Below are 20,042 nucleotides of genomic sequence, written 5' to 3' on the forward strand. Positions count from 1 at the left end.
TCTCAATTCTGCGATGAAACCGAAAGTAGATACAATGGATTAACAGCCTAGTGTAGAAAAGCTCAATGTCTTTCAGTCTGTCAGTGCCTACCATCTCTTTCTGAACTCATGTACCAGTGTGACAGGGAGAGTTTGAAAGTCGGGGGGGGGGGGGGAGAGAATAGTAGACAGTGTTTAGAAAACCAGTAACCTCTCACCTGGGAGCAAGCACCCCAAATCCTCTAAGAGAGAAATCTTATGCTTGTTTAGACAGGAAAGAGTCCTACAATTCTCAGCATGCCCCAGCCAGAATGACTGGGTGAAAGGATGTTGGGAGTTGTAGGCCTTTTTTCTGTCTAAACAGGCACAGGACTGCATCCTAAGAAATGCACTGGGAAACATCACAACTTTCCCATGCTGTAAGGGAACCATCGGTGCTTTTGTGGTATCTGCAGACAATCCCATCCTCACGTGAGATCTGCAGGCTAAGCAAATACACCTCAAATGAAGGACAGGGGGAAAGGCTGCCATGCTAATCAGGCTGCTTTGCGTCGAGAATTAATGTGGACACACACTGCTGAGTAGCAATCAGCCCAGCTGCTCCATACACATTCCTACCATTTGGTGTACATCTCACTTGTGATTTTACATTCATCAACAGAAAGTTAGAGAGCTTTCAGGGTAAAACCAGAGTCTTCCCTGCCAGAATACTGACCTTTCCAGACACCTTCACTTTTTGATTAAGAGACACAGAGCACAGGTCTTCGTGCATGTGGTCCAGCAGCCACAGTAGGAACTCCAGGGCATCGTGTTGTGAGTTTCCACGGAACTGCGCACCATACTTAGAGACGACATTCTGCAGTGAAAAGAAGTGGCAGGACTTAATTCCTTTTTTGTGGAATGGGAAAGAGGCCCTACCCAAGCAGGGGGCAGAAGACATTCCTAAACCTTGAAGCTCCCTCCCCATAATTGAGCCAAGCTGGAGACAAGCTGGATTGTCCTTGTGTTGCAGCGAGAAGATACAAATGTTGTGCTGAGGGCAGCAGAAGGGCAGCAATCAGAATAAGGCCTATAATAAAGTTCTTACCAATTCGACTGTATTGTTTATAAACCCAGGTCATCACTATATCAGAAAGAAAATATCCAGAATATTACAAAAATAAAAATGGACAAATGACCATAGATTAAATAAAATGACTAATAATTCAGAGCTAATAAAATAAAATTAAGGATAAAAATTCCCTGATACTAATTTCCAACTTTTTACAGCAGCGACTGTAAACCAAACCAAAAATAAAACATACAAGCCTGGAATTTAAAATTTTAAACAATCTATTTTCTCCAACACAATTTACTTCATCTGCCTTATTAAATCTGGTGCAAACTTTAGCTAATGCCATTAGGAAAGTGGCAACTCTTCTCAAGATCTTTATGTCCTTTTCATAAAGCAGGAAGTCTTTGATGAACTTCTGCCAGGCTTTAAAAACCTGGCTGTTGAGGCGGGCATTTGGGGTGGGGGGGTTTAGAGCAGTGTTGTTTTGTTATTTTTTGTTGTTGTTGTTCAGTTGATTATGTAAATTTGTTATGAGTACTGTACACTGCCTAGAGTGGCCAGGTAGCTGGCCAGATGGGCGGCTAATAAATCAAATAAATAAATAAATGTCTATCTTCTGGGAAACTGTTCCAATTTTTAGCAAGATGGAAACTGTCTCCGCTGTACCACCTCAGACTGCAAGTTAGGGATGGCACCTCAAGCAGAAACTAAGCCAGAATGCTTTCCCACCCCCACCCGCCATGCCCATTTCCTATGTGGAGGGAATTGTTTGAAATGGAGGAGCATTCTGTCATGGGAGGCCCAATCTGCGGCAGTGCAGCTCAGGCCACCTTAATGACCGCTAGGCCTGAATTATGCAGAACACATTTGCATAACTTAAGCTGACTGTAAGATGGCAGTTTTCAAAGAAAATAATGTATTTTAAGCAAGGACAGGGGTAATGGAGGGAAGGCCATGGAATGTGGTATAAAGGAAGAATAAGGGAAGGGAAACAGGAAGGAGGAGCCATACAGGACGAGCATGGAAATGCCTCCATAGCTTCAGAGCCTTCCCCACCTACTGCCATATATATGTAGCTTGATAGCCCCCAATTACACCTAGTCACAAACTGGAGTACTTGAAACTGGTACAAGGTCTTATTATAATAACCTCTCCCTGACCAAACAGAGGAAAAACTGTAGAAGGATTAGAATTTGTTGAGCCAGATGGGCAGGTAGCGTCTCTCAGGTGTAGCAAGTTTGAAGAGTTGTGAATCTGGTTCAGCCTGGGATTTCCTCCTTACTTCTTAAGCTAAGAAAATAGGTTACTAACATAAAGGAAAAATGGGAACTTCCCCTCCCAAGGGCAAATCAAACTGATAAATGAAATATCTATCAAACATATTTTCTACATTTAATACTGTGAGTTTCTATATGTTACCACACAGTCCCACACATTTTTGAGGTTTTTATCCAAGACCACAGATTTCTGTTCTGCTGTTTAACAAAAAGGTTAAATTTGGGGGATACAACAGAAGCTATCAAATTATTTATGCATTACGTTTATACACCACGTATTGCATTAGACCTGTACACCACCTATTCTCCAAAGAGCTCAAGTCAGTATACATGGTTCCTTCTCCCCATTTTCTCCTCACAACAGCCCAGTGAAGTAGGTTAGGCCAAGAGCTAGTGATGGGCCGAAGGTCACCCAGTGAGCTTCGTGGCTGAGCGGGGATTTGAACCTGGGTCCTCCCAGGCCTAGTCTGACATTTATTTATTTTACTATATTTATATCCCACTTTTCTAACTACAACACTGGTGCCCTAGAAGACCACAATGTATGACACTAGACGAGCCTTCCTCCAACCTGGGAAAGTCCAACATATCTGGAGAGCACCAGATTTGGGAAAAGCTATCCTACACAATTTTATGCAAAAGACCATCATTCCACTTTCCAAAGTCAGAATCCTTCACACCACCTATCTGATTTTTTTAACACAGACCTCCACAGTCCCTAAATTGTGAGATCTGCCCTTCTGCAGCTTGACCCTTGCTTTTATTTAACATGACGGAACCCTTATTCTACTGATTATCTTATCTACTGGAGCCACAACTGTGGCTCCAGTAATTTGGCTAGCAGGGGAAAAGATGACAGGGTTTATCGCTGCTGCAATAGGTGAAGATGCTAAATCGATCCCTGGTGCCGCTCTGCAGGAGACAAGCACAGGCTCTGCCTGCCTCTGAGTTGCCAAACAGTTGCCATGCCAACTAAAACGACACCATTAAGAACCCAGGAGGAAGACAGGAGGAGTTCAGGGACTTTCTCCCCTTGCCTGTCAGGGCCACTTTGCACTTTTCTCCCAGAGGCTCCACTTCCGCATGCTTCAGCAAACAAACCCACTTCGCTCACAAAGCAAAGCCAGTCACTTCTTGCCATGCTCTGCCAAAGAGGATGTTTTGAAGGCCCCACTATGAAGAGGAGTCTAGTTAGCTGCAGCTCCACACACAATCCACCCAGCTTGACACAAACTTGAAAACTTTTCATCTGGAACAGCCTTCTCCTGCCGAAAGCCTCTGGCCTCTACAGTCTTATCCAAGAGGTACATTTTTCTGGTCAGGCACCTATGCCTTCAACTGCTGTGGGATGGGCAGAAACTCAACAGGTAAAACTTTCCCCATATCCATATCTGTGGTGGGAAGGTAGTACTTTTTGAATGTCTGCCTGCCCTGGAGTTGTTAAAGGACAGGAGCTCTGTCAGGAAAAAAGGCGGCAGCCCTATTTGCAACCAGCTTTGTGTACACTGTTTGGGAACGAAGCTGCTCTTACACAGGACAAAGCTGTCTTTGTGCCTTGGCTGGCTAGCAGCTGCGTGGGTTCTTCTAATCTTACCCCATCAGTTCACCCATCACTACCCTTCTACCAAACTGGATATGAAGACATGATACCATTCTTCCACTGTGAAGGGGAACCTTAGGCATAGCAGTGTGCAGCTTAACTCTAAATCATACAATGCATTTGTTTCCAGAGGAGTACCTATTTTAATCTGTTGCTGCAAAACAACAAAGAGTACTGTGGCACCTTAAAAGACTAATGAATGTATTATGGCATAAGCTTTCATGGATTACCATCCACGTCATCAGATGCATGAAATGTTATCCTAAGTTGCAGATATGTATGCATGTATAGATAGCCAGACAGACATAGTTGGAGGAGAGCGTAAACAATGAAGTCAGAGGGAAATGAAATGCAGAAAATACAGAGTGGCAATTACATTAAAGCTTAACCATTCTCCAAACAGTGGTTTCACCGCAAGTTGAAATCAGAAGTTCAGTTTTATCACCTGCAGCTTGAATCAGGATAACGGTTTGCTTGTTTTTTTTATCACACTACATGGATTAATTAGCTTACCAATGCCAGGATGTTTGTGTTATCACCAACACTGATTTGCGAATGTTGATAATGTATTTGTGACAGCCTAAATCTACAAGTCAACTGTGATGCCATCATCACAGAAGGACTTGCCTTTTATTTTTAAGGATGTAAAGAAAGTGTTGCTGAATCAGAGAAAGCTACACCTAGTCCCACAGTCTATCTTCAATAACATTCATCCAGATATCTCTGGCCACACAGAAGCATGGTATGAAATAGATGACCAGTCCATCTTTGTTCCCAGCATCTAGTACTCAGAGTTATGCCGCCTTTTTTCCATCCTCCCTATTTAATCCAAGGCACTTCCATTCCTTCCATTCCATTCCATTCATCTCCTGCACTCCAAAGGTATACTCCCCTACACTCTACCCTTCCACACTAACCTCTCCCACTTGCTCTATTTCAAGAGCAAAGCTGTTCCCTAAATACTGCTATGCTTGTTTAAGTGTGACATTCAGAATGCCAAGATAGGAATGCTAAGAGCCTGGAAATATGCAGCAAAAGCATGCACAAAGAGAATGCATGCCAAGCAAGCAGCATCGTGCCAGATGTGTTGGGTTGCAGGTGTACACGGCGGTACTAGATACAAGACTGCCAACACAGAGTACCATAAGAGCTCCACTGAAATAGACTGGACTAAGAACAGGACACAGCTTCAGCTCCGTGCATAATTGCACATGCAGTGAGCCACCGGAACTGCCGTTTGGAGCATCTCCCTGAGCAATGAGGTGTTCTCAGGCTCTTGTCTGGCACTGTCCAACCAGGCTGGCCACTGGGCCCTCTTAGGTGCGAAGAGCTAAGTGGCTTCCTGTTTCAGCTGGGACTTTGCCTGGGAAACAATGGTCTTCTTGGCTCCAGTGCATTTCAGTTTGCCCCTCAGTTCTGGTCTTGGCTTAACCTCCTTGGAGATCAAACCAATCTACCGTTGTGCATCACACCAGGATCCCCTAAGCCTGGGCAGCACAGTGTTGTCAGAGAGGACAGCAGAAGCAATTGAAACCCATTTCTTTCCTCCTCCAGCAAAGCCTCATGCCCATGTGCTTTTGATACTAGGAGCAATTAAACATTAGCAAGCACTTGATTATTAACTGATCTACATAGCATACCAAGTGTTAACGGATCTGCCCTCAAGATACTTACCTGTAACATGTAGTGAAACCTCAGCAGGTAGCTTATCACTAAAGCCTTATGGCTGCATAATAACCATCCTATTAAACAGAAATTAAATACGGACTTGCTTGGCAATATTACTATAATAAAACATCACCCTCAGCAATCTCTCTGGGTGACTACATGTATCACAAAACAGTGGGCACCTGAAATCGCTACAGTGTGCAACCCATAAGATGGGTTAGTTACTCTGCTTTGCACTATATGCAACGGTATCTGTTCAAATAAATGTTTAATGGCAGGGCAGGAGGGGGGGATCCTATCAAAATTATATGTATGAAAAATTGCTGGTGCTCCCAAGAGTTTCACAGTTTGTAAAATACCATTTCCTGTCTTTAAAAACAAATTATCCAGAAGACTGGGTCTTTTCTTTTTAACTCGGGGTTGCTAACTTTTCTCCTACTGCCCCTGCGCCTCTACCAGGTATGCAGAAATTAAACAAGGGAATTTTTTTTTCTGGCATGGAAATAAAATTATGGGGCAATCTTCACTTGCTTAATTCCTCCTCGTTGAAACAGGTGTCTGGATTTCCAGTTCTCTGGAGGGGCAGTTCGGAAATGGGGCTGATGAAAGCCAGTTGCTGATTCAGTGTGGGTACAACCAAGAGGTGAGCTGCTGAAATATTTTAATCTGAGTTGAAAGAAGAGGAAAAAGCAAAATTGTTTCTCAGCCCTGGGGAAAACTTTTATAACCACCATTTGCCAACTTGCTTGCATTCTGTTGTAGAGAAGACACAACTTTTTCTGAGATCTCTCTGAGCTTTTCTACAGGATGCTGCTAAACGCTCTATCTACTTTTGGTTTCATCTCAGAACTGGGATCCAAGCTCTACACAAGGAGTGTTTCCTTTCCTGCTTTTCCACTATATAACCTTTAGGTGGCACTGTAGAATAGCAGAATAGCACAAACACACCAGAGGAAATTGTGTTTCCTTTTGCTTTCACAATTAAATGCCACATTTCCCCTGCTCTAAAAAAACTTGCCAAAAGTGCTGGTTAGACACAGAAGTGAAACTGGAGGGTCACAACGTTATCTAAAGAACCCATAAAGAACTACAAGTACGGAATGATGAACACACGATAAATGCCTCATTAGAAAAGCCATAGGTGGCACTGTGCTATAGTGGAATATCACAATTACACAAGTGTTTTGTTGAAATTTTACTCTGTGTGTGTGTGTGTGTTTGTGTGTGTGTGTGTGTGTGTATATATATATATGAAAATACCTTTTTCTTCACTTTCAGAAATAATACTCCATTTTCTCTATTCTAAAAAAAAAACCCGGGAAAGTGCTCTTAAAGAAAAGAAGTGGAACTCATGACATCGTTTAAAGAACTCCTAGACAACCATAAGGATTCATGAGTACACAATAAATGCCTCATGTAGAAAAGCTCCCTCTCAAAAAAGCATCCAACCAACAAAACAAAAGAGTTTTTATCACTGATTCTCGGAACCCCCTAGGAAGGGGTATGGGCAGATGTAATGGATCAAGACCGTGCTCCTTGCCTAGCAGGCCTTGCAACTTTAACTTTCTCTGTAGACTAGAAATTAAGAACTGAAGAAGACACTGATAAGCAGGAAGGAACTTCCATTTGTCTCATTATCCAAGGTCCCATCAAAGAGAAAAGCATCTGGGCCAGATCTACATGGCAACGAATGAGAAGCACTTTATGTTTAATGTGGATTTTCATGAAATGGGCTTTGGTCCGTCAGGAGCACACAAAGCAAAAAATGTGGAGTAAACACAACCTTGAAACCTGCCTTTCACAGGGCAAACTGCACTTTAATCCGCCTGACTTCGCGGCTGAATGGCTGGAGTCCCGCTAGTAGAAGTAAACGTCGTCAACCCCATAGACAGTGCTCAGCAAATGAGAGAGTAGTTTCAACTGTGATCCAGCAGTACTGAAGCCCAGGGACAGACTGGTGGGTGAGCAGACAGGAGACACCTAGGTCCTGCACTGAGGGAAAGGGCTGGACTTGCCTTCCTCTTCTAGTGCTCTGGAGTCAGCAGTGGTGGCTAATGCTGCTGCTGCCTCCACTTCCCCGACTGGAACTAAGCCTCCTCCTCCTCCTCCCCACAAACATGCAGGAGAATCACACACACAGAAGACTATTCTGAAGGTGAGACATAAATGAATCAGAGCCTGCTATCTGTGAATGGAAAAAGCAAACTGCTGCATTACTCTGAAAGGGTGACCCAGCACGATTCTATGACTGGGGAGGGTTGTTCCCAGCCCTGTCCATGCTCCCTTGCTGGCCGCCCTTTCTCCTTCCCATCTGTGTTTTCCTTAGTTGTAGGTGCATCGCGTAACTGTGAAGTTGCAGGTGTATCGCCACTGCGAAAGAGCAGCTGGCTGCCCTTTCTCCACCCTCCTCTGCATATTCTTTATTGTGCACTACATATAAACTGGCTGATCCTCTATTGCGAATGAAACAGGGCTACTGATATTATGAGTGGGACAAGGAGGCTACTTACAATGACAGCAGCCCTACTGCAAATGGCGAAAAACAGGGAATGGTGGAGAGGAGCCACTCCACCCCTTGACCACCTAACTGCCAGGTCACAGCCATGTCACACAGGCACACCCAGGATTTAATAAAGAAGGACATGGCATACTGCAGAGGAACTGCCTGGGAGCCACTTTAAGTAAAAAATACGGAGTAAAAGGACTTTCAGAAAATGTGGATTTTCAAGAGGGATGCAGCTGGTTGGCTGCAGATTGGCCACGACACCATATGTCCCTAACAACTTTAAGCCACAGCAGCATCGGAGAAAACCTCCCCTGTAGACGGGCCCCTGATTTTAGGTGTGGAAGTCAGGAGTCAGGTTGATTTCAATCATGTCACAAGCATTTGGGCTATATTTCAAGTTGGTGAAAGGCTTATAAATGCATCACTGTGGGACTTGCCTTGTAGGAATCCAGTATATGGAAATAATATCTGCATAACAGAAGAACTGAAAGAATGTGGAATCTATGGAAAACACATACAGATAGCTGATTTTGGCTGGCTGACAGCTTAACTTTGGGCTCTATCAGATAGGACCACACAAAAAGAATAGCCATGCTTGGGTCAAGAAAACTCAAAAATGAAATATACAGAACAGTACGTACTGTATCCCCAACCCATGAACAAAAGCTGAATGATCTATGGCTATTTGAATGACAGCATTCTCCCATACAAGCTTGCCCAGGTTTTAAGAATTTCAGGGGAGGCCCTTCTCGCAGTCCCACCACCATCAGAGGCACCTGTGGTGGGATGCTAGAGAGGGACTTCTCAGTGGTCGCTTCCAAGCTCTGGAACTCCCTGCTGAGGGAGGCCATCTTAAGATCCCTTCCGTCAGCAGGCAAACATGCTTTTGTTCAGTCAAACCTTTGGCATGTAAGCTGGTTTGTTGCGGAAGTGAGTTTTAAAAGGTTGGGTGTGTTTATTTATTTATTTTTAGTTGTGTTTTTAATTGATTTGTTTTGAAGTTATGTTTTAATTGAGATTCCATTTTTAATCTGTATGTAATTATTGATAGCCACCTTGAGCACCATTTTGGTGGAAAGGTGGGACATAAATTTAATTAATCAACAAATTTATATTAAAGAGTTACTTAAGCTATTCGTATATTCCAGTGACTTAAGCTAGAGAATATGGATTTAAAGAACGACTGAACAACAACAAAAGTCATTTTCATGCATGGGAGTAAACTGCCTCAAATTCAGGTACTCCCGATTAACCAGTTTCTGGATTGAGTTGAAAAGATCTGTTTCCTTTGTCCCTTCAAGACTGGAATCTGAATCTCTCCTGTGGAGGTTATTTCTCTCCCCACCCCCTTCATTTACTGCTGCTCAAGGATTTCTCAGAAGAATGAAAAAGAAGGTCAGTGGCAGTGGTGGTAGCAGCACGATGGAAAATGTGATATTATTGGCATGGGCACAGCAGAAACATGGGCAATAAATAAACATGAGCCAAACAATCTCAGAGCAGACCAAATCGGCAGGCATCTGGATTGAACAAGGAAGAGCCATCCATTCATCCAATCCTGTCTGATTGGCTCTACTACTATGCTAGGACAATGTGAACTATTTTCAGCACAGGACACTCAGAATAGGTCAGACAAGATTTGTCAGCCATTCATAGGAGCCACTGAAGGAAGAAGAATGGCTCCAGGCACTCGTAGGGAGAAGATCATGTACGCAGCTCTTGGCGTAACTAATTATTTGCATGCCCCTTGCATCACAATTCCACAGAATGAAAATACAGCTTCCCATAGGCAATCATGATTCAAATGTGGAAATGGATCATGGGATGATGGGGAACTGGCACTTCAGAACTCCAGGGAAAGACTCCTGTGATGCTGGGCTCAATTTTTCAATTTTGACCAGCCTATGAGGATCATGTCTGGCTCAGTGGTAGACCACCTGCTTTGCATGCAGCAGGTCCCAGGTTCAATCCCTGGCATCCTCAAGTAGGGCTAGGAAAGAATCCTGCCTGAAACCCTGGAGAGCTGCTGCCAGTCAGTGTCAACAATACTGGCCTAGATGGACCAATGATCTCACTCAGTATAAGGCAGCTTCCTATGTTCTTACGTAAGTCCTTCAGCTGGACCCTTCTGGCCCTGACTACTTTCTGGACCTCAGGAGCCAACTACAAATTACCTCAAGGACTGTCTTATCCCAAAGGAACCTGACCATTTGCCACAGTTGTCAGTAGAAGACCTGCCCCAGGTGCCCCCACCAATTAGGAAAGCAGCTATTCAAGACAGGGCCTTTTCAGTTGTGGTGTTCTTCAATTGGGACACCACAACTGAAAAGGCACTGTCTTGAATACAGAGGGGCACCTGGCACCTTCTCAGTTTTCTTTTAGGAACAAAGGTAAAAAAAAAACAAAAAACCCTGCTTATTTTCCCATGTCTTTCCTGATCAAGTTCTGTTGCTAGCTTTTAATGCTTGCATTGCTTTGGTCTTATTGTGGTAGGGTATGTATTATTGTTTATTGCTTTTATGGACAGTTTTTATACATTCTTCATGCTGCCTTGGACAATGTGGAAAGGCAGGCTAAACATGTATTAAATAAAGAAACAAAAAAGTATAAGTAGCATGGAAACACATGAGACAAAACCCTGATAGTTAGGTTTTGTCTTAGTGGACTACAAGCAATAAGCCAGCAGTGTGATGAAGATACTAAAAAAGCTAATGCAATCTTAAGCTACATTAACAGAAGCATATTGTCCAGATCACAGGAATTATTGAGGAAGATCCAACGTAAGTCCTACTTAGAGCAGACCCATTGAAATTAATGAAACTTAACTTAGTCATGACTAACTGAAATCCTATTCATGTTAATGGGTCTACTCTAAGTAGGACTTATGTTGGAGTCTACCCAATAAGCCCTATTCAGGCATTTCTCTCCAAGTGATTGAGATCACATGGAGAGAGACAGCAGGGCATACATTCTTATCCCCCAACCATTTCCTGCCCCATGCTGGTCCCTTCTCCAATGCTGTCCATGTATGTGGAGAAGGTCTGAAGGGGGAAAGCCTGGAGAATGCGTGTAGGTTTCCCTATGAGCTAGAACCCTATGAGCTCCAAGTTTTAGCTCATAAGGACAACCAGCTTCCCACCCTTCCACCCCCATCACATCTTCCCCCTGTTGGGAATATTGCAACCTCAGCTGTAAGTTACAAGAAGGGGGCAATGTTGTAGTTAGTGAATTAATGCATGGGCATAGCTAGCCTTAGGATCTCTATAGCCTACAGTGGTTTCCTGTTCCTCTCCTTCCTTCCTTTCTTCCTCTCTTCCTCTCTCTCTCTCTCTGTTCTGACCTTCCTCCATTGCTGGAAATACATGGTTTGCTCTCTCCCCCTCCCTCTCCTCTGCTGGTGTTATAAAACACAAAGAAATGGACTGAACAAACTCTGCCTGAAACTATATGCTGTACCATCATCTTTGTATGTAAGAAACTGTGAGTAAACCATGTTTACTTTTCTTCACTAAAAAAGAGTGTGGTCTGTCTCTTTTTTAGCCTTCTGTGGATGTCAGACTGGTAAACGCTCATTCTGTTCTATCTAGAGATGTAAAATTTCTGGAAATTTTGAGGTCATGGGGGAAAAGGGGGTTTTCTCCCGGCTTTTTGTGGGGGAAATTGAAATTTTGGGAAAAACTGAAAAATAAGCAATACTTATTTTTTAGCACTTTTTACAGATCTAAAGTCACTTTGTTGCTTTAAGACAGCCTTCCCCAACCTGGCGACCACCAGATATTTTGAGCTCCCATCAGCCTCAGGCAGCATGGCCAATGGTCGAGAATACTGGGCACCAGGTTGGGGAGGGCTGCTTTAGGAATATAAAGCAGCATTTCTATTCCTAAAGTTATTTTATGTATAACTTAGTTTGCTCATAAAATGATCATTATATTTTAAAACTTTTAAAAGTAAACTCAGTAAATTTGTAATTATTGTCTGAATAGATTAGAACTACATTAAATGACTGTTACAGCATCAGAAACACAGGACTCTATAGAACAAAACCCAAACTGTGAAGAATGCACATTTACTGTCAAGAATGCACAATGGTGACTCTACTCACATGCTGGGAAACTGAGCATAAGTGTCTATCAGTAAAATATACTGTAGATGAATAATTTTAATGAGGAATGAAAGAAATAATTATGCTGGGAATCTTACAGAGAGAATTAAATAAATATTTTCCCCCATGGCTTCATTATTTCCAGGCATTTTACATCTCTAGTCTTTCTATAAAATTGTTCTTATTACATAGTTTTTAGAAAAGAAATAATTTTGCAGGGAGTAAAGGCTGAGTAACAATATATAAATAATTTGTCTTAAATTCTAAAAGAAAATATTTCATAACCCAAAGCTGTTCAATTTTTCCAATTTGTTGGGAAAAAAACAAAAACAGTCCTAGGGAAAAATGGAAAAAAACCCTTTTTTCTGAATTTTTCCGGTTTTCTTCTGGGCCTTCACATCTCTAGTTCTGCCTTTTTTAAAATCTCTGCTAAGTGCCTTTTTAACAGGGGGCGAGTATGCATGGCCCTGCTGTCTCTCTCCATGCCATTGTGCAATATTGCATGGAGACAAACACTAGAATAGGGCTTTAATCCAAATATAATTACACTCAAAATGTGGTCAGGCTGCATTTGGAGTACTGTGTCCAGTTTGGGGTGCCATATTTTGAGGACATTAACAAACTGGAGTGCATCCAGAGAAGGGAACCAGGATGGTGAGGGTCCGCAAATCAAGTACTACGAGGAACGGTTGAAAGAGCTGGGTATGTTCAGCCTGGAGAAGAGAAGGCTAAGAAGAGACATGATGGTGGTCTTCAAATATCTCTGGAAGGTTATCGTGTGGAAGATGGAGCAGAGTTGATCTCTCCAAAGGGCAGAACTAGAACCAATAGGTGGAAATTGCTGGAAAGCAGATTGGGCTAAGTACTAGGAGAAACATCCTAATGGTAAGAGCTCTTGGACACTGGAACAGAATGCCTCGGAAGGAGGTGGGTTCTCCTTCACTGGAGGTATTTAAGCAGAGTCTAGACAGCCACCTGTCAGGGATGCTACATGGCAGATCCTGCGTTGAGCAGTGGGTTGGACTGGACAGCCTCCACGGTCCCTTCCAACTCTATGATTCAATGAAAAGCAGCTTGGGGAGAGGGCATTTTTGCATAGAGAAGCAGTGGGGCAGCAAGAGGTGCTCAATCCTTCCACAGACCACTGGGTTGTCACTGCAACGTTCCACCCTTAAAAAATCCCTACTCTCCCCCTCCACCACCACAGGGTATCCATGGTGTGTTTGCAAAGGTGCAGCTGAAAAATGGTGGGCTATGAAAGGGTTAAGTACCACCTCCCTTCTTCTCTCTCCTTTTCTTCCCACCTGTCCCTGCCACATCATGTACAAGCATCCTCCATCAGGGTTTTGTTACGGCTGCTTACTGTCTTGCATCCAGCCTGCCCCTTCAGCTCTAACTGTTGCTTACTGACCATTCTGCATTTTGTTCTAACTGGAAGCTACAACAATTAACACACATCCAGGGAAGTCCAGGCAGGCTCCCTACTGGCTGATTCCACAGCCTTCACTCTGGTGATGCTGGAGGGCCAGTTTTGCTCTCGGAGCTAGCTGTTGACAATGGGAGAGTGCACAGCCAGGAAGGATGTTTACCTTTAATTCCTACAACTGCAGAGTACACACAGGATGGGGCTATCCTGACTGCTCTTCAAACTTTTTTTTTTTTTTAACTGTTAATAGATGAACTCTCCAGTACTGGGGTAGCACAGTGAGGTGCACAATTGGACCGGGGCTGGCAGGAATATCAAACAAAGTATAAATTGCAGTTGGGAGGACATTTACTTTGAGAGTGCAGAAAGGCCTAAGGGGACTGGCTAAAATAGCTCCAGAGTGGCAAAGATGAAAGATAAAGTTTCCCTTCCTATTTTTCAAATAGCCTGACTTTTAAAATGCTGCTGCAAAGCAAGAGCACTGGATACCAAAGAGGGCTTCAGACCCAATTCTGCACTTTAGGGTTTAAAAGGGCAGTTGCAGGAGCAACCCAGTGCAGTCCATGCTGGACCCAGTAGGTAAGCAGCCAAGGCTACTCCCTCTTCCTTTAAGCAGCAGTCTCCTCTCCACCTGCCCATCACGAGCAAAATAAGGGCTGAATAATTAAAAAAATCTTCCCAGGGTAAGGTTACCAAACAGGCACCCTACAGCAATCAGTTCCCAAGTGACCAGACAACAGGGGGCTTGTGTGTGTGACTCAATACGGCTGCTTCACTCACAAACTCTTTGTAATACAGAAGGGTGTGAGAGAGACTAAAACTGAACTGGAAAAGGGCAGATTATGTTCCATAGGAATGTGAAATTGTCTGTGATGGCACCGAGGCGAGAGAGATTTTCTCAACAGGACTCTTATTCTCCCTGCACGGTCTCCTTCCCGGAGTCCTTTGCCGTGCTGTTTCCTAGAAACACAGCCCGCCACACACATCACTGCTCAACATCACAAACAGGGTGTGTGTGAGCACCAAAGGGCCCTCTCACCCAGCAGCTAAAACCATGAAACATGGACTAAGGCTGAACACATTACTTTCTTTCAGCTTTTGGAGATAGAGAGCCACAGGAGATCTTAATTCCCCAAACTCACCCCCCAAAATGTATTCCAAATGCTTGTTACTTGTGTGAGAAATTGCCCACCCTGCACCCAAATTGCAGCAGTGGGGAAAACCTGACAGCTTTGCATTCATTTCAGAAATGGGGAGTGGGATGACAGGAGACTACATTTTACATTCACATTTTACACCCAGTCCCTGGGGAAATCCCTCTTTTGCACTGCTGAGTTCCCAAATCCCATAAAGAAGCCACGTCCATTGTGCAGTAGGGAAACATCTATGAGAAGCTGGTGAGTGCCCAGGCTGAGAGCAAACAGGGCATAGGGTTGGCTCATATGATGCATTTGCATCATTTTGATTACTCAACTCAATGGCTGGCCAATGTCTGTGTGGATTGATTCCAATGAAAACCTGCAGGCGAGGTGACACTGGGTGATATGAAAGTTCTTATTTATTACTTTCATTTCTGCAATGTTAAAACTGTGATGGGGTGTGAGTGTGTGTGTGCATGAACCAGCGATGGCAGCACAAGCCTATGGGTGTTTACTCAGAAGACAGCCCCACTGCATTCAGTGGGGCTTGCTCCACCCCAAGTAATTGCACAAGTAATTTGTCGACCATGTTGACAAACAGGAAACCCACACCTTTCCGCAGAAAATTCAACACTCCCTTCACAGTCTCCATGGCATGACACAGCCAACTAGTTCAGAGTGGAGTATAAATAAACAGTACAGACATTTGCATGATCACTGTTACACTTGGCAGCATGGAATACAGCTGTCTTGTACAGATGCAGATGGCAGAAAACAGAGGTGCACAACCCTTTCAGGCCTGCAGGCCGCATGTAATGCTGGCTTGGGGTTAGGGACCACACGCACTTACATATACACACATGCGCACGCACACACAGTAGTGATTCTGATGCAGACCACTCTTTCCTCATTGGTAGCTGCAGCGGGGGGATCTGTATAAGGATCACTGAGGGAGGGAGTGGGGTGCAGTGGTCAGGGCACCTATGAGGGCACAATTAAAGCTTGGAGGTGTGGGTTGTATGGAAAGGAAAGGTTCCTCCTGTGCAAGCACCGGGTCATTACTTCTGGCATAAACAAAAGCATGGGAGTCTCCACTTTCAAAAGGAAGAAGAATTGCATTTGTCCAGCCCTCACAGCTAGAGAAAAAAAAATGGCAAAACTGCACGCTCTATCCAGTAACGTTGCTCAGTTACTCAGCACTTGATGACCAGCAGATGAGTGTGTGAACAGACCCCACTGAAAGCTTGCATCTATGGTGACACTGAGTGATGTGGAAGTGTTTATGTAGTGACAGATCTGCAGTGGCTCATTCACACATGCAATTATCAAACGATGAGGTGCCTTGGGCCCAGCTTCTTTCCACAAGCACCTATACAAGTGTTGCCCTTCAAATCCTCCTTCCACCACCACCCCTTCTCCCTACCATAAATTTCCAAAGGCTGCAAAACCCCAGATCTTTGAATCTAATATAAACCAGACATTTTAACTGAATTTATGAGCATTAGAAGGAAGTGTGTATACTCAGTGTTGAAACACGTCTGCGGGTGACAGGAGTGTGATATCTGTAGTGCGGAACCTACCCCCTGGTTTTGTACCCCAGCACACACCCCATTTTTAAGGTTGCGCATTGATACTAATTGCTGCTTCATATTCTGCTTTGATGATTTATTCCCTGCAGAATCTGAAATCTGTGTTTCCAGAAACAACTACAAAATGACAAGCTGCAGGATTCTACAGCTTTGCCTGTAATCCAGTATCCACCTGGGGTTCCTCCTTAGCATACAGATTTCTTACATGGTTAAAAAAACAAAAAAACCACCTCCAACAATTTCCCCTTTGACAGTGGCTGCTTTCATGTCATGACAGAAAGAGCCATACACACTCACACATGCCCATTCTAGTATCAGCAGGTCTGTCAAAGAGCTGAACTAGCGACACAAGATTTTGCCAAAGCCATGGATGGCTCAGACGTTTTGCTTCGAACTGCCTCCGACAGCCAGCAGCCAAATATGAACATCAGAGACAGAAAAGGCACACCTCCGAAGAAATCCAATCTGCCAACGAGAGTGACCAGACAACCGCTTCAAACGACAAACAGAAATGAGAAGCCTTCGGCTCACAGGGCCTCCTAATCCTAGCTCTCCTAGGCCCACTCTTCTAAGGAATGCATCCCTCACCCCTCAAAAAAAAGTCCTCAAGCCCCCCAAATAGGGCATTCCAGCACTGCAATCCCAGCTCCTCCCCTCCCCCATCTTCGAGGAGAGGCCTGCCCTTCTCCATTGCTACCCAAGCCTCTACGGTGCACATCCAGTAAGCAGCAGGAATTGAAACAAGCCACCCTGGCAAACCACTGGCTCAAAGCACTAGTCCAAGCACAACCCTCTGGCAGTGCAGGCATCGCTTACTCAGTAGCTTTATTAGGAGCTGGATGGAGGCCCACCTGTGAGCAACACCCACGGCCCACACTCCGAAGGACATCCTTTCCAGTCTGATCGGGGCAAATGCGCAGGTGATCACACACTGTGGCGGGCAAGGGTGTGTCGCCTTGACAATCCCCCTTTCATCCCAGCTCATGTTCCTAAGGGGCAGCAGCAGCAGCAGCTCTGGCCTGAGTCTCCCTCCCTGGCTCCCTCTGCCTCCCTCCTCGTTCTCCATAGCACGAACCCACCCAAGTGCAAACAGCCGAAGCCGACGCAGAGCATCCTGCCCAGCTGTCCCCGGGGCTGCTCTACGGCCCGGCCCTCGCTGGGGCCCTCAGTACACCGGCCAGGGCAAGGCAGAGAGAAGACCAGCTCGCACAGCTCTGTGCTTCCACCCCAGTAGCAGCAATTGAGGTGCCCAGCAATGAGAAGCGTCTCCTGCCCCGCTGGCACAAGGCTGGCACAGTGCTCCGCAGGGGAGAGGCTGGAAGGAGGTGAGCCAGCTCAGTGCCTCTCTGATCTTTGTTCCCCACCTGCTGGCATGTTCAGCTCCACGACCCTCACACTAGCAAAAGGGGGACTGGGAGGGAGTTGCACAGCAATAATAAATATTTCAGCTTCAAAGCACCGTTCGAATGGAGCCCAGCAGAGTTCAGCAGGTTTCCCAGATATGCAACGCTTCTGAGTTACTACCACGCCGAAGCACCTCACTCCCAGGGCCAAACATGATGCCCCTCGTTAGAATCTCTCACCTCCTTGGCTCCACCATGCCACCATTTTTCTATCATCCCCTCAGATCTAAAAACACTTCCTAGAGACTGAAAGCACTATTTCCCCCGAACTCTGACCCGAACTCTGACCGTGGGGAAGGACGTGACCAACGCAGCCACTCTCCTTGCGCAGCATATGAAGCAAATCAGCCTGAACCCACATTTTGCCTCTGAGCTGGACGAGCTCACAAATGACATGGATCTTCCCGCCCACCCCCCTCCAAAAACGATCTGATATTATTCTCGCCCTCAAACTTTTTGGCGTGCCCCAGGTGCCCAGCTGTTCGTCAGCAGTACCCATCTCCGTCACCGTTGGCAATTAACCTGCCCTTGCTGCGCCGCCAAACCGGCCTGCACAGGAATGACGGGTAAGTTTCTTTACTCGAAAGGGCACGGTGCGACTAAACAGGTGGCTGCCGAGCGAGGGGAGGGTAAGGGAGGCGAGCCCCTGAGCGCCGAGGAGCCCACCGCGCAGGCCACGGAGAGCGACCCTGAGACTTAGGATTCACGCCTGGGCACACCGAGCGTCGGTCGCTAAGTTCGCAGACTTTACGTTAACTTGAGATCGGAGCACTGGTCTGCGATTCGGAGCATCTCACGGCAGGGTTAAACCGGGAGTGCTTTTTCGGAGGGTTACAGCTAGCTCGAAGGGATACAGGTGTTTGACCCGGAGCCTTTTTGCTAACCCCCCCACCGCACCTACAGCTCCACGGGGGAGCCTGTGACGAAGTCCCCACCCAGTCGTACTAAAGACAGCTCGTCCCCCCGCCGCCCCCTACCTTGAAGTCTGCGGAGAGCTGCGGCGTGTACTCGAGGGTCCAGAGGGCGCGAACCAGTGCCGCCAAGTGTGCCGTGACCTCTCCCGAGGCAGTTCCGGATCCCGGCCCGGATGACCCTTGCTGGTCAGGCAGCGCCAGCAGGAGGAAGGCGGCGAGCAGCTCGGTGTGGCTCAGGCACTGCACCACGGCGTTCAGGAAGCACGTGTTGCCGTGGTTCTTGAGCCCCTGCGCGCCGGGGGTGAGCGGGCGCGGATCCCCGGAACTGCCCGCCGGGGCTGGGCTCAGCGCGCCCAACGACAGGCGGGCGCCGCCGCCGCCGCCGCCGCCTGCTTGGCCGCGGTCGGGCCCGGGCGGACGCTTAAAGCCGCCTTCGTCGTCCTCCGCCTCGGCGCCTTCCCGCCGCCGCCGCCGCGCCCCCCGCAAAGTTTGCAGGAGGCGCCGGGCCAGCCGGCTCAGGGCGCGCACGGCTCTGCGCCGCCGCCCGGCCCCGGCGCGGCGGTGCTCGCAGGTGCGGGCCCTGCCCAGGGGGCTCTGCGCGCCGGGCCCGAGCTTTTCCCGCGCCTCGAGCTCGCCCATCGGGGCCAGGCTGCGGCGATCCGCTCCTCCGCCAACTGCCGCCGCCGCCGCCCGCTTGGCTACCTGCGCCCTGCGCCTCCCCGCGCGCTCCGCCCGCCCCCCGCGGCTGCCGGCTGGGCTGGGCAGGGCAGGGAGGCGGAGAGGAGCGGGCCAGGCTCATGGCAGGCGGCAGGCGGGCATCCCCCTCTGCCCGCCGCCAGAAAGGGCGCGTTGCTGTTCCCGCCTCCGTAGTTCCCCGCCGGATCGGGAGCGCCGGGGAAGCCCTCTCGCCGGGGGCCGAGCGCGGAGGTGCGGCGCCGGGCGCCTCCCTCTGTTGGGAGCGCTCGCCTGCTTCAGCAGGGGGCAGGCTGCGTGTCTGCGAGCGAGGCGCCGCTGCTGCTGCTGCTCCTGCTGCTGGCGAAAAGTGGCATCCTCGGGAGCCTGGCAGGCGCGCGGAGCGGGATCGGCTTGACCAGGCTGAGCAGGGAGGCGGGGGCGACAGGCAGGCACGGGCAGGTGTTGCCGGGCAAAGGCGGCGCGCGGCGGCGGCGGCTCCGCGCGTTGTGTCAGCTGCCTGGCCCCAGCCTCTCCCTTCTTGGCTCAGGTACGGAGCCGTCCGTGCCAGCTCACCGGGTCGAGCGGGGCGGCGGCGCGGCGTGTCTTTGTGCGCGGCTGTGAATCCACGGGAATCTTGAGGAGCCCAGCCCGGCCACCCTCGTGGGCTCTAGCCTGTGTGCCAGCGGTGGCGGTGGGCACGGCTCTCAAGG

General features: G+C 47.2%; 1 protein-coding gene across 1 annotated transcript in view; it reads right to left on the minus strand.

Moving 5' to 3' along the window:
- The window catches only part of USP43 (ubiquitin specific peptidase 43), a 112,366-nt gene extending 92,616 nt beyond the window's left edge, over positions 1 to 19,750 (minus strand). The window contains exons 1-2 of the mRNA XM_084838357.1: positions 18,721 to 19,750; positions 695 to 835 (exon numbers count right to left, since the gene is read on the minus strand). Coding sequence (XP_084694483.1) covers positions 695 to 835; positions 18,721 to 19,296 — 717 coding nt within the window. The 5' untranslated portion in view covers positions 19,297 to 19,750. The remainder of the gene's footprint in view (positions 1 to 694; positions 836 to 18,720) is intronic.
- Positions 19,751 to 20,042: the final 292 nt, after the last annotated feature.

The sequence above is a fragment of the Heloderma suspectum genome, chromosome 2, assembly GCF_057233095.1.
Source record: "Heloderma suspectum isolate Gila_16-S chromosome 2, 16-S_ref, whole genome shotgun sequence".
Taxonomy (NCBI): domain Eukaryota; kingdom Metazoa; phylum Chordata; class Lepidosauria; order Squamata; family Helodermatidae; genus Heloderma; species Heloderma suspectum.